This window comes from Pseudochaenichthys georgianus, chromosome 14 (assembly GCF_902827115.2).
Source record: "Pseudochaenichthys georgianus chromosome 14, fPseGeo1.2, whole genome shotgun sequence".
Taxonomy (NCBI): Eukaryota; Metazoa; Chordata; class Actinopteri; order Perciformes; family Channichthyidae; genus Pseudochaenichthys; species Pseudochaenichthys georgianus.
Window position 1 is genome coordinate 19754490 of NC_047516.1, and position 15180 is coordinate 19769669.

A 15180-nucleotide genomic window follows, 5' to 3' on the forward strand; every position below is an offset into this window, starting at 1 on the left:
GTGCCCTATTTTACTGCGATACTATCAGGTTCTCATCAAAATTGTATTAACTGGGCCCCGTCTTCCTGTCTGATATCGAAATGTAGGCAGTTTATTTTGTATCACTGCCTTCTGATATCCTTTTAAAACCACAGCGGACCTGTTTCCCCATTTATTGAATGTCAATCAATTTGCACTGAGCATCTAGACAGAAACATCTGTTGACTTGACTGGCTGAACAAAATAACAGGATGGGTTTCACTATATAGATATGGTAGTTTCTGTGTATCTTTAAAGAGTTAAAAAAGGTTATAATTATGCTGATATACAGTTCATAAATGAATTGTTTTTTTCTCCAGTCCTTATGATCGATAATTATATGACTGAAGCTACATATCCTCCTATAGCCTTCTGTCAAAGCTGGTCTGTTACACGCACACACACACACACACACACACACACACACACACACACACGCACGCACGCACGCACGCACGCACGCACGCACGCACGCACGCACGCACGCGCGCGCGCGCACACACACACACACACACACACACACACACACACACACACACACACACACACACACACACACACACACACACACACACACACACACACACACACTGAGTTTGCTATCCTATTCTTCCTTTTGAGGATCAGAGGTTTTGTCGCTGTAGGTGTCGGCGATGAGTCACACCGGCAAATTACCGCATTTCAAACGGCTTTAAATGACTTCCCTTCCAGTCAGGTAGTGCGCTGATAACCGATAACAGTTCTCATTTCAACAAGGAGTTTTGGAGGACTCATCTTCCCCTCTGTTTGTCTGCCTCAGGGTTTATCCTATGTGCAGCCTGTGCCTGTTTGCATTAGGCCTACTGTGCAGTACTGTACGTGCAGCGAGGGAGCCTGCAACTCACACAAGCTGAGAGTTGATGGAGAAATCATCAGAAGCCAGGCTAGAAATGTATTAAAGGTCACCTACTATGCAAAATCCACTTTTTCATGTCTTATATACATCAACATGTGTCCTCCCCTCTGTGTAAAGAGATTCTGAAAGTGACAGGAAAAAAGATTCTCTCTCTTTTTGTCCTGATCCATTTATATAAAAACCTGTGTGAAAATGAGCTGATCAGATTGTGGCCACTTTATGATGTCATAATGATGTTTTGGCTTGTGTAACCGTTAGCCAATCACCAACCCCCACCTTATCACCTGAATCTCCTCCTAGAGCACCATTGTGTTCTTCTTAACCAAATATCTCTCAGAGGGGTGTGGGGAGGGGCTCCTTATTTTCATCTAAAGTAACAGACAGAGAATCAGCACTTTGGAAACAGGGCTGAAACAGAGGGGATTATGGGATGCTACAATTCATGATCTGTTTGGTATTCGGAGCCAAACACTTCAGAAACATGTTTTGTATATATTTGAGGCATATAATATTGATGAAAAATAGTATAATTGGAGACAAAGTGTTTCTTAGTTTTTTCCTTTTAACTACTTCTGTATCTCAACTTTATTGACCCTGGGGCCAAAACAATAGATGATCGCTACGGTAAAAGAGGGATGTGGGGAAACGTTTTAAGAGAAGCCTATTACATTTTTCTCTCATAAAAAGGCTCATTAAAGCTGAGAAATGATGATCAAAGATAATGAAGGCCTCTCAATCACATACCTGTTTTCCTTGCAGTAACATCATAGAGGCCTGGTGCACCCTACAGAAAACACATGCAAAAAACAGTTAGGTTAAGAAGAAGATCCCTTTGACAACATACACTTGTCACTTGTCAATATGTCACTCAAAAAGAAGGCAGCATGCTGTATGTAAATCACAAGCGTATTCAGATACATATGCAACACCTTTACAACCCATTAACAAAATGCTGGATAAACGGAAAACACAAGCATATTTAGAAGAACTGTATTCATATAGAAACTCAACAGCGACAGAAAAACGAATGAATACATTGAACACTTGTCAGTAAAGCTAAAACAAAAGCTAACAATGTCTGTTGAAGTGTTCATTTTGTTCAGTTTCTGAATGCATTATTGCTGGTTGTCGAAAATATTTGTTACACTGTGTACTGCTAAATTAGTCTTCTTAGGTTGCAGTGCATTAAACAACCTTTGCCATGACACAACTGGGATTCAAACTATCTGTTTTAAAGAAGACACATCCGGTGCTGGATTGCTCAAGGCAATTGTATTGTGTTATCACAGCCAGTGTATTTTCTTCCATAACAATTTCATTGATTTAACCACCACAAATTTGGTCCGGACAATACGTTATTAAACAAATATAGACAAAATTAAGAAAACTAAGAAGTATTGTGTGAGCCAGTGAGAAAACTAAAACTGCAGTTTTTATATCTACAGGTTATGTAGTACAGGCTATCAAAACCAAAGCATACATTCTTACAATGGATCCTAGAATTGACATGCGTGCCTAAAATGAGATAGAATAAAACTCACATTGCGGCTATAAAGCCCAAAATAACATCTGCTGTTGCAACCACAGCATGCTAGTACAATCAAACGTTGTTTACCGTGAGGTAATGAACATGGCACACTTCACATCAATCGGAGGGATGCATGGGTTTTGAAATTTGGCTCATGTTATAGTGAAGGTCGATAAAAGCTTTATTTCCCTGCAATTACATCTTCAGCCCGTGACTTTGCCATCTGTGCTCTCTGGTGCTGTGATTGCAAATGACGTGAATGCGAGCTATTATCCTAATAAAGTCTAGTTTCTACTGTAGTACATTAAAGGCAGCTGGCTGCAGGCCCAGCGTCTTGTCTTGAGGCCTTGAATGTGCGGCACTGCCTCTGAAACCGTGTGTGTGTATGTGTGTGTTTTTGTCAGGGTTGGGTTCAATTCACTTCCAATAGTGTGTTTGCTGATGCATGTGCCAGATGTCTACAGGGGAGAGGGGAAGAGATTGATGGTGAGCACTGATGTCGCACGCTCTGATATGAGTCGCCTCATCAACCTCGAATTCATTGCCTGTTTCTGGCCTCCAACACCATCCGTCACTGACGCCACCACGTTCTCAAAGGTTGCATTGCACATTTTACAGCTAATATTCAGTCGTTTCTCAGTCGCAGACAATGAGAGAGTAGGACAACAATCACCAATATGCGCAGACATCATTCACGCAGAGTACACTTCCCCAGGGGTCCATCGACTTACATAATTCTTCTCGTAGGCCTAATTTATGCGACAGACGTTTGGCATTCAGCAGCAGTTCCAAGCTTAGTCTCTCGCATCATCTATATTGGCTCATAGATTCAAATATTACTTTTAAGACCATATTCATCAGTGGAGGTGTTAAAGCCATCACTCTTAAAGGGATGGTGTTCACCGTGGTGAGCAGAGAGACATTTTTCTTTGCAGCGCTGGTTAAGGATTTAAGGGAGCTGAAAGGATGGAGGCAGCACAAATAAATTGGGAACATTTGAGCCTCTCAAGACTTCTCCTTTTCCTGAAAGCCACAACCATCTTTGAATAGTGTCGCTTTATACAGTTTTCTGTTTGATTTCAGGTATATTTTTATATCACAGGATAAGGTGTACAGTATACGCAACCTCCTTGAACATATTTAGCTTTCTAAATGTAGCTTTTGTTCAAGCTTTAACTGTCAAACTGTATCAACACATCAGTTCTTTACAGGCAACACTGTACAAGGAGATCAAAAAAGTTAAATATTGAATAGTCAAAACATACAAAATTGAGGCCCTGACAAATGGTTGGTTTTCGAATTACGTAGTTATTATAGTCCTATCACATATTCTGTTTTCCCATTTTAATATTTATGCATATTTGTAATGCCACCTAGATTCATTTCAATATTAAGACAAACATTTCAATATCAATGTTTTTGAAAAACATCTGCAATATGTCAATAACAAAATCACACAGACGCAGTTACCGAACGTCTTTCCCGCAAATTCACTCAGGTTGCAATATTAACTAATGCGCATAATATAATATATTTCTGTCTCCTCTTAGGAAGACACACAAAAAGTATATCAAAAATGTATGTTATGAACCTAGCTTCCAGTAAATTCACATTTTTTAAAAGCATGTATGAAAAAAAAGCCCTCGATGAAACTGTAGATTACAGTGTGGGCGCCGGGCCCTGCACACATCATCAGTCCCAGCTATGCATTGTGTTGTAGGAACCTTATGGTGCAATTACTGGCAACGTAGCGTGGGCGGAAAAGCTTCTGTTAATCATGAGCTCTATTTTATCACTTCCAGGTAGGAACCCTGTGCTGTGCGAGGGAGCTGCATTAGCACACTTGCCGATAGATGCCCAGTCCACATTACCATAATTGTGGCCAAAATGTCAGCAAAACAAAATTGAGAATTCCTCATTCTCTATGTCCCCCTTGTTTTGAAAAAAATATCCATTTCTAAGCTCCGCCTTATGGCCCTGCAGCCCTTCTCAGTCCAATACCAACAGAGAAAAAGAGGAAGTTAATTAAGAAAAGGCCATCCACATGCAGTCAACACCTCTTGTCTTGGCAGTTTGTACGGGAACCATCAGTGACAGCGCAACTCCTCCAGAGGTTCATTTGTCCTTAATGTACATTACAGTAAGAGTGTGTTTGTCTCTGGGCATGTGTGTGAGAGAGAAAGAGAGACAGAGTGCATAACAGGGGGAGAAATTGAACTATTACTGTGAGGTGTGTGTGTGTGTGTGTGTCCTCCAGTGTGTGTATTCCATTAAATGCAAGCACAGTGTACCAGTGTTAATCTATGTGAGTGGCCAAGCAGGCGGCAGAGTGTGAGTCAGTGCGGGGGTGCGGACATGGAGTGAGGGTAAGGGGCCAACTAATGCTGAGTGGCAGTTGATAATGCCAGACCGTTATATCAGCATCTGCCCTCCGGCTCCATGCTTACCTCTGCGAGCCTGCTGCTGCCATCAAGCATTTCAACAAAGACACACACACAATTACTGCCTTGCAAACACTCCGCATTCTGCAGCAAACAGTCCCTTGCACAAAATCTAATCAAGCAGAGGTTATGCGACGCCTCAAGCCATCGTAACGAATTACAACTTCATTTGATGTGTGCATATCTCGTCTGCTACCACAACACAAATCTTTGCACAAACGGAAAAATTGAAACCAGCCTCACAAGAGAAACAAAGCGCCATTTTAGTTCCCAGGTACAGAGTGAGCATGTTTCTTTGCCTCGCACTCATCACAAACACGGGTCTGTCTCACAGCTGCAGCGCTACTAGGAGCTTTTTGTGTTTATTTTTGAGCATCTTAAAACCCTTCAGAATGAGACATCAAAGGTGATATTTCTGTTCATCCGCACATCATATTTCTCTGATCAGATAAGAAGTATTAGTAGGGCGTGACATTTTGAATCGGGCCATTCCATAATGGCTTAATAAAGTTGGCCTCATGCAACTGACGTCAGCTGCTAAAATCCAATTAACCTTAGAACAGCGCTGATAATACAGGATTCCTTTGGTTAACTGAACGTACAGTGCAAGTATTAACACAGCACACACAGACACAAAAAACACAACCACACACACACCTGGACTTAAAAGCATCGATGCAGAGAGAAACAAGCCCGTATGAGGACTGACAGCTGATTTAGTGGCACACAAGGCCACAGCGGAGGCTTGGCACTAACTAATGAAGTGTATGGAAATGAGCTTGGCTTTAAAATTGTGAATCAACTTGTTTCTACATTATCCAGCACATGAATGCCGGTAATGTATTTCTTTGACTTCAGCACAACAAGAAAGCTGGATATCAGACAGAGCGACATGCTTATTTGCCCTTGAACCATAATGTACAAAATGATTCATTACAGCAAACCTTGGGAATGACTGGTTGACAGTGAAAGAGGTTTTTATTTTATAGTCAAATAAAGTAGAGTCGAAAAAGGAACATTGGTGAATGCACATGAGTGGGTCATGTGATCAAAGCAGCTCTCGACAACACAGAGTTGTTTACTTCAGTGAGCCTTTGATTCTTATCCTGTTTGAGGCAGGACTAGTGAGGTTTAAAGCCTTGGGGCAGACTTAAGTCAATTCTGAACCTTTCCAGCAAAGCTACTGAGATGTTCTGCTTGATAATGATCAGAATTAGTGTCAGAGGGCATACAAGTCTTCATTTAGAAAAGCTTTTTTGGGAGTAGTATATTTGAATATGTAGCATCACAAGGTTCTCAAGTGATGCACAGCTAACGCGAGTCATAATCATTTAATGAATCATAAATGAATGCATCATGTTGGTCACTTTTAAGAATTATTGAGTCACTATGGGCTTATGTGATTTTTTCCTCCACCAATTAATGTTTACGCACAGTTCAGTGACCACCAAATTAGCTGGTTAAGCTAAAAGGGCATTTCAGAACTATGCATCAAATCATGCACCAGGACCAATTCCCATAGAAATATGAAGCTGTTGGAGCAGAGGAAGGAAGGAAGGGACAACTTTACATGTAAGATTGTACAATGTTAAAGTACGCTCAACCATTTTTGTCTAATTCTAGCTTTGATGTTTGATCACAATCAAACATAGGGACTATATTCTTAAAGGCGAGAAACACCCTGAATTAATTCATCTATAATCATTGTGCATTGCTTAAGCATGCGTTTAGCCCCCGTGTTGTACAGTGTTACAGATTTGGACACACATGGTTACTCACTTGTGTCTCTGTGGTGTGAAAAGAATGGGGATATTTTAACTGCACAATGTGCTGCTGGCAGATGGCGAGCAGCCAGAAATCATGTGAGACAGCGTGTGGAAAATTGTGCAATCCCTGGAAATTGAGCCGAAATTGAGCAGCAAAGCACGGCTGCTCCTGTGGCCTGTGAGCCGTGCAGCCAGAGGATCAGGGCCACCTCAGACAAAAGCCCAACACCCAGGGCTGAGAAAGAAAAACGGCCCCTGGAGTGCACACCACTTTTCTGTCTGAAGCTGCAGATGCAAGTCATTGATTCTTTGGAGCACGTCACTAAATGACCCTAATTGAAAGCCTGTAAACGAGGTCACTTTTTTTCTCCCCCCCACGCCCCCACCCCCCCCCTGAATCTTAAACATGTCAGAGCAGAGGAAGGAAGGAACACACTAACCTTCTTTAACATGTGAGAAGGAACATGGCTGCGTACCAGCTCTATCTCTACAATTTTTTCCTTTCATTGAGGAAAAGTACTATTTCATTCATGCCATTTCCGTTCATTCATCAGCTGGGGCCAGCCTAGACTCACAGTGCCATCTCCACACCAACATTCTTATCAATGGAAGTGACGTCAGCACAGGCTGCAGCTGGGGGGTGGGGGTGTGGTCACATGGTTCAGTGAGGGGTATATACAATAAAGTTGCGCTGACAGTGGAGCTGAAAACATTCACTCAATTGTACATTAGCGCCAGAGCTGCTGCCATTCAAACACACCGCACAACTAAATAAAGATCAGCCTGTTTGTTATTTTCCTGATGTTGGTCACAGCCTGAAGAGAGAGGGGGAACAAACTGAAATTGTCTCAGCTGATCCACCATTCATGAAATAATTTTGGCTTTACCCGCGTTGTGAGTTTCACCACATCCCCACCCCCCTGTGGGACTCCAGGTAAGTGGAACGAAATTTAATTTTGTTTCCATCTCAATCCATGACAGATAGGTCAGGACATGTTCTTACTTCATTTGATCGTAATTACTTTCTGATTTGGGTTTGTATTAAAAAATAAAGGAGTGATTTATGCTTAGGCTTGATGAGTGTGGAAGAATTTCTTTTTCGATCTCAACTTTATCAAAAATAATTCATGTGTGTTTTGCAGCTTGGCGACAATTGGCTTTGTAATTGTAAAGCAGGTGTATAGCCTGCTGCGACCGATATGATCTTTAAAAAAATAAAGTTATACCAAATATATTTTGTAACTTGAGATATAGACAAATATGTTTACAGTTAGTTTCCTTTTATCATTTCTCTTTATTTATTAGTTTGACTTAATTGATCATTTAACACGTTTATTAACAAACACATGAATGCATTGATATTTATCATGATAATTAGGAATTGTAACGTAAAAAACCCAATAAAATATGTTGTTTTGTATATATTTTGTGGGGTGGGCGTAATTAAAGAATTAAGTGACTTCAATGCGCATAAAATAATGTCTTAGAAAAATGTCTACGTGCAGTTGCTTCTCAAGAGCAATGTACACATTTGGCCCATATTTTTTTCAATCGTGAATAAAAAATAAAACGTGCGAAATGTTAAAGCCAATTTAATTAAACCGAGAGTCTAAATCACGTATTTGTCGGAGTAGATACCTTTCGAGTGGATTTGTTTCGTTTTCCACCTTGTTGATCCAGTTTATAAAAATGGAAATAGTTAACAATTTGGGCTTCACGCTGTGCTGTGCTGCCCAAATGTGTGCTCGACTGCATTCCACCACTGAGGAGAAATATGTCCACACCACACGAGGACAACGCCGCGTTTCTTACTGCTCCCCACGTTCATTGTGCACAAAATGGCTTTGCAATCTAAGATCTAATATCCAGCTCATTTACAATTTGGATGGACCACTCAGGGACCGCAGGGTTAAATAACTCATCCGTAGCCAGCAGCTTTACGCATGACATCCCCGTGCGTGCCGTCTTTATCCCGGTGTCCTGGTCACATCGCTTTGACTCGTGGAACACCGAAACCACAGCTAATACATAGACAGAGCTCGGACCAATTTGTATTTTCTGCATTTTTCTTTTGAAATAGACGTTTTGCGCTCAACAATGGCAAGCGCTTGCGTTGAGTTGGCTCGGAGGAAGAGGTGAGACATTTATTAATTGCTAGAAATTCGGACCAACAATTCAATTCGTGCATATATTTATTGTTGTAACAGTTTATGCGGTTACATCTCATGAGAATACAAAAATATGAGAGCGTGAATCAATTAGGTCGGGCGGGGGAAAGATAATAACTGGTTTAACGCACGACTACAGACACATAAATGGTTCATGTAGGTTCGAGGCGCAATTTCTATATGCAAATGGTTACCTTCCTCAAAGGCTTGGGCAGTCAGACATCGAAATAATCACGAAGGGTTTATATATCCCTTTATCTCTGTGGTTTCAGATGCATGAGGTTGGATTGGCAAAAAAAGGACCTGAAAATAAATATTATAAAGTGGAAATAGATTTTCCATCAAAAACACACGGAATAAAAAAACAGACATGAGAGAGACAAGCGTGTAACTTTCTTTGTTGGATTTGGCATAGCTCAATAGACTGCGTTTGGCTGCGTGCTTTGTTCTCAAACGGGTGTTCAATTCAGAAATAATCACAGTATTAACTGCTGGTGGCTCCTCCATGGCGGAAACATGTTCTGTTATAAAATAAAAAACTGGTTATCAATTCCTATTTAAAATTAATGGCAGGCTATTTGTGCTCTATTACTTCCATCAGTAAAGTATTTTGTCATCTTCTTTACATTTAAGACTGGCTTTTTCACTAAACAGCCAATTATTCCAACGACTCAGATTTGCATTTATTTATTTTTCACAGAGTGAATAATTTCTGTGTGTCTTTTGTCTCTCTCCCTTTGCCTTCTTCTTTTCTTCTTCAGGTGCTTAACCTCCCTCCTGCCAGTTCTGCATGGTCATGACCTGTCATCACGCCCCTGCCACAGCCCAGCTCATCCTATTGGTCCTGCTCATTGTCACTCCACAGCTGGCTGGCACCGCCCCTGCGTGGGTTGAGGGAAGGGAGGGAGGGGTGGAAGGGCGCACACGGACAGACCTAAAAGAGGATAACCTCGCCCCCTTCCTCTCGCCCCCACCCAAGAGTATCTCCAGCCCTGACAACGCGTCGCTAGACCGGGGCTGGGGTCCGGGTCGAGATAACCAATCAGATAAATTGACTGACCCTGCGCGGGTACTCGCTGTTCTTCTGGAGGCCCTGGACCACCCGAGGGAGAGTGAAATCCAGGGGGGTGCATACAGAGACTGGGAGGAGGATCAGAGTCAGGAGCTGCTCTCCATTGAAGGCTTGGAGGGTGGTGAGATAAGCAGAACAGGGGAGACAGAGGGTGAGAGGGGGGAGGAGGAGGAGGAGGAGGAGGAGGAGGAGGAGGAGGGGGAAGAGGAGGGCCGACGGGCTGATAAGGCTATTGAACAGCTAATTGTAGGCCATTTGACAGCTGCTCAGGGTGGTGACTTTAAGGAAAGGGATGAGGATGATAAAAACACAAGGTCAGATCAAAGGTGGTCCGTGGAGGATGTGGGAGCTGATGGTGTAAATAAGGAAGAAGGGAAAGAAGAGGAGGGACGACATTATTTAGAAAGTTTATTAAACAAGGCAAGAACAGGTTCGGCCTCACAGGGAGAAGAGTCCTCTCTGCAGCGCAAAATAAGAGGCTACTTCCAAAACATTGACTTGGGTCTCCAAGATAATGAGATCTTGCCTCCTCTGAAGGGCTACAAGGCATACAACACTCAGCTAGCACGAGCAGGGAAGAAGCAGCACTGGGAGGAGAACCAGTCCAACAACCGACCCTCCACGGGGGGCAACTTCATGGACGAATTTGAGGATGAAGGTGAGGAGCTGGAGGAGGAGGTTGAAGAAGAGGAGGAGAGCCTCTCCCACATGGAGGAGGAGGCCAGAGCTCGCGCAGAGAAGCAGGAGGTGCTCCGGCAGCAGGAGGAGGCGGAGCGAGCCCGAGAGGAGGAGCAGAGGCTGGCAGACATCGCCTCTGACATGCTGCTGCAGTACATGGGGAGAAAGCAACAGTCCTATATGAAGCCCCGGCAGAAAAGCAGCATGGGACTCGCCAGCAACACCGCCGAGGACAAGCGCTCCGAAGAGGTCCTCCCCGACGAAGACGACCTGGACCAGCAAATGATCGACAGGCTGATCGAGATCAGCAGCAAACTGCATCTGCCCGCTGATGATGTCATTGAGATTATTAGTGACGTGGAAGAGAAGAAGAAGAAAAGGAAAGAGTTGCAAATGCTGCCAACCAACAGCAACCCCGTTGCCCCGCGCTTTAGGCCTCTGGTACCTCTTCCTCTGGCTGCGCCTCCTATCTACCACTACACAGCCTCAAAAAACCCCAAGAAAGCTCCTTATAGGTACAACAAGTCCAACAAGAAATGGCACAAGGACAATGTCAAGTCATACAAGCAGGACTATTGGTATAAGCCTCAGAAGCAGCTTGACTACTGGTATAAGCCCCAGAAACAATTTCTAGCTTTCCCCTCTTATCCATACTACCAGAAGCCATATCGAGCATACTACCCTGTTTATTTCCCATATCCCAAAGCACAGTACTATGGCAAGCCCTCCCCATCCAGAGACCAGCCGTTCGCCCCCCAGGAACTTGACCTCCAGCCCCCAAGGCGCAGGCACCGAGGTGGGGGTAAGAACCGTGGTCATGGTTGGAGGCAGCAGCCAGCGCCACGCCTGCCTCTCACCCCTTATATCTCTAACTATATCCTTCCTCACCCACGGACCTACCAATCCCTACCTCCACCCAAACCAATAACCCCGCCCAGGAGAGGCAGGAGACCCCCATTCATCTATCAACAAGTCACACCGGCAGATGACTATGAGGAGGATGGACTGGTGCCTCAGCTGAACAGCGAGGAGGAACTGGAGAACTTTATCGAGAGGATCTACATGAAACGCAGAATGTATTGAGAGACTTTTTGGACATTTTGTCAGATCAGAGCGACTGGCGGTATGTGATGGGATAGATTTACAGTAGCTGGAGAAAGGCTAAAAGAGAGGTGAAAAAAATGACTCAGATGAGATATGTATTTTGGGCCTGATGAGAATTTGAGAATCAAGGAGTAAAAAGTACGATTTTCTGTTGTTTTAATCACTGTAATTCTTGTTGATTTTCTTGGTCAGGGAGACGATGAAGGGGTCTCGGTTTTAGCTCCCTGTAACCATGTTCAGCCTCTTGCTCAGTTTACATTTAGAAACAGAACATGCCATGGTGTATGTCTGCCTCCATTCAGGTACATCTCTGATGCTCTTGCATTATACAGAGTTTTCTAGAGGACACGCACGCACGCACGCACGCACGCACGCACGCACGCACGCACGCACGCACGCACGCACGCACGCACGCACGCACGCACACACACACACACACACACACACACACACACACACACACACACACACACACACACACACACACGTAATCCAATTGTGGACACATTCAGAAGCTGATGTGCCAATTGCAAGAGAACCATGTTTACAACATCACTTTGTATCTTTTGTTTTATATTCTGTATGTCATATTACAAAACTAAAGTAGTTCAATGACTTCTACGGATATAAAAAAACAGAACACTGCTATTGTCAAATGTTCAATGACAGTATATTTTGTTGTATTTGATGTGTGTAGTTGCCTTTCTTATTCCTGATTGGATCAGCTTTAAAGAGCTGCGAAGGTGCAAAAATACACACATTTCAGTTTTTCAGAGTTAAGGTTTTAGATGTTTGCCTTACAAGCAGCATGATTCTTTAAGGGAAACATCATATTGCATAATATTATCATTTCAACCGGTCCCAATGTAGAAACCCTGTGGACTCCAAAAGCACAAACTTAAACACTTCCAACCTGGTGGACGAAGGGTTTTCAATCATTTTGGGATCCAGAGGTTCTTGTGTTAACTTATTTCTGGCAGTACCACCATAAATACCATAACCGCCACATCACTCCTTGACATTGAAGGAGGCCTTCACATTTGTTGATCACATCCGTGGCCATATTTCTTGCATCATCCATTATCTATACTTTCACCTTTCTTTACAAAAAATACTTGAAATCACACGAATCTGTTCTGCAGCCTTTTAAAACAGATTTCCACCAAGAGGCTACAAACATTTTGTTCATTTTCAGAAGAAATTCATTGAAAAGTTTCAGGCCGGGGAGTCAGGGATTGTGCTTAAACCGTTAAATGCACGTCTTTCTACTTGCATCTTAAAAAATGAACCAAAAAAAACAAAAAAAAGAGAAAAAATAAAACAGTATAGGGAATTCACAATGGCTGTTTTCTCTGAATAAACTGTGAACATAAAAAAAAAGAAATCTCAAAAGGAGGAGGGCCACTGTGTCCGCAGTGAAGCCATCTGTCTTGTAAAAGGAGAGTGTTGTTGTTGATGTCACCTTTAGCATTGTAAGATGTACAGTGTGAAATAAATATGCCCGTGCAATGTGTAAATAACAGCATGATGATTACTAGTTTTGCTATATGATAAAAAATAAAAGCAATTATTTTATTAAAGTTCAGTTTTTTAATGGCTTTTTGGCGAGTGCTATGTTGATACTTGAGTAACACATCCGATTACACGAAAGAAAAGACAATTAGCTGAAGCGCAGCGACAGAGAAACACCTTCAGAGGGAAAGTGTTGTACTCCGAGGCAATCAGAAATAAACATGAGAAAAACAGTAAGAATCGAATTGAGAAATGGGAGGAATAACTGAAAACGGAAAAAGAAAATCAGAAGGAGGAAAAATGGTAACTGCAGTGATTGATGAGTCACATGATTGGTGGATGAGTCATCCATCTGTACACTTTACTGCGCAGGAACACACACACACACACACACACACACACACACACACACACACACACACACACACACACACACACACACACACACACACACACAGCGCACACGCACACGCACACACACACACACACACACACACACACACACACACACACACACACACACACACACACACACACACACACACACACACACACACACACACACACACACACACACACACACACACACACACACACACACACACACACACACACACACACACACACACACACACACACACACTCTATTTGAGCTGTATAGTAATTTAGCTGCTGGCATTCAAGATAAAGATTGAGTCATGTTCGCTGCCTCGAGTCAGCCAATCAGCCGGTGGAAAGGTGTTTGGTAGATAGGTTTTTGGCCATATCTTGTTTCCACACCTCCCCCCTCTCACTTCACATGGGCAATATGGCCTTCCTGCTTTAATTCCGTGAAGTGCGCCTGGCTGACGTTTGTTTTGGCATCACAACAATCTGATGTAGTCCGTCAGTGCTACAAACAGTGCCTAGCAGGCTGTCAATATGCTCTAATTGCATGTTATCTTGCGAGCTTGCTCACCAGTTGATTGCAACGGTACCTTTCATGGCCGTATCTTGGCTTGTTGAGTGATTTCTGGACACCGTGTTATGAATGCAGATTTATGATTACAGCTTCTGTGCTGTTTGGATAATCACTGACTGACTATAAAAACGGAAAAAATGATTTATTTTGTTGTGACCAGAGGGATTTTTTTTATTTTACGTTTACATAAAAGGACGCAACGTGTGTCAACAGGACTACAAAAGCCACTGAGAGATTAGTGAGGGACCCCTGTCTGTAATATTTCTATTCAGCAATGTAATGATATGACAAGAAGATCAATACTTCTTCCATGTCTGTAATGTCAGCAGGAGATCAGCTTAAAATAAATAAATAATGAATCATTAATTCCTAAACATCTACGTTCTCTATTTTCTTTCTATTTTACATTTAAAGTTCACAGGTCTTGGGCAAAAGTTGTATGATGAGTCAGTTTTGAGGCTGAAAACTACAAGTTTGAACATTAAACAAGATCTGGAGGTGTGGACTGCAGTGAGGAAGAAATAGGTTTAATCAGAGCTCGATAGCTGACTCTGGCTCTCATCATATTTGTTATGTGTGGACGTTTGGTTTGTTTGTATGCTCGCTTTCATCCACAAACTCTTATTTCTTCAGATCAAACTATAGTGAATAACCATCAGCATTTTCTAAATCCCGAAACACAAGAAGTACCTAAAGCTAAACGTGTGTCGTACTGTAAGACTGAGAGAAGTCAGAAACAGCAACAGGACTTCCTTATGTCACTAAGGACGGCTAACAATCTGCAGATCGACAGGGTTTTGGAAAAGGAGCCAAACTGTACCATATTGTAATGGCAGCTGAGTTAATAAAGATACAATTAAGAAGCCAGACCACCAGAGATAAACTCTACACTACGACATGTCTGCACACCTTCTTTCCCTCCTCTGTCTTCAGTCAGTTCCCATTTCCACAGTTCCCTCTTAGAAAATGACTCCTTGGTAGACTGTGATGCCGTGGATGTGTGTAACGCCATCATTGTAAAAGGGAGAATGCGATTA

General features: G+C 42.7%; 1 protein-coding gene and 1 long non-coding RNA gene across 3 annotated transcripts in view; one reads left to right on the plus strand and one right to left on the minus strand.

The window, feature by feature from the left end:
- LOC117458640 (uncharacterized) overlaps window positions 1-15180 on the minus strand; it is a 30832-nt gene that overhangs the window by 7327 nt on the left and 8325 nt on the right. Inside the window, exon 3 of the long non-coding RNA XR_004553445.1 lies at window positions 1658-1697. This is a non-coding gene — a long non-coding RNA (uncharacterized lncRNA). The remainder of the gene's footprint in view (window positions 1-1657; window positions 1698-15180) is intronic.
- LOC117458636 (neurosecretory protein VGF) lies at window positions 7371-13229 on the plus strand. Of its 2 annotated transcripts, none has more exons than XM_034099226.2 (2): window positions 7371-7582; window positions 9578-13229. In XM_034099226.2, the coding sequence occupies exon 2, from the start codon at window positions 9607-9609 to the stop codon at window positions 11647-11649; it is 2043 nt and encodes a 680-aa protein (XP_033955117.1). In that variant the 5' UTR covers window positions 7371-7582; window positions 9578-9606; the 3' UTR covers window positions 11650-13229. The 2 variants fall into 2 exon arrangements, with proteins under 2 accessions (XP_033955117.1, XP_033955118.1); XM_034099227.2 differs by lacking the exon at window positions 7371-7582 and adding an exon at window positions 8455-8783.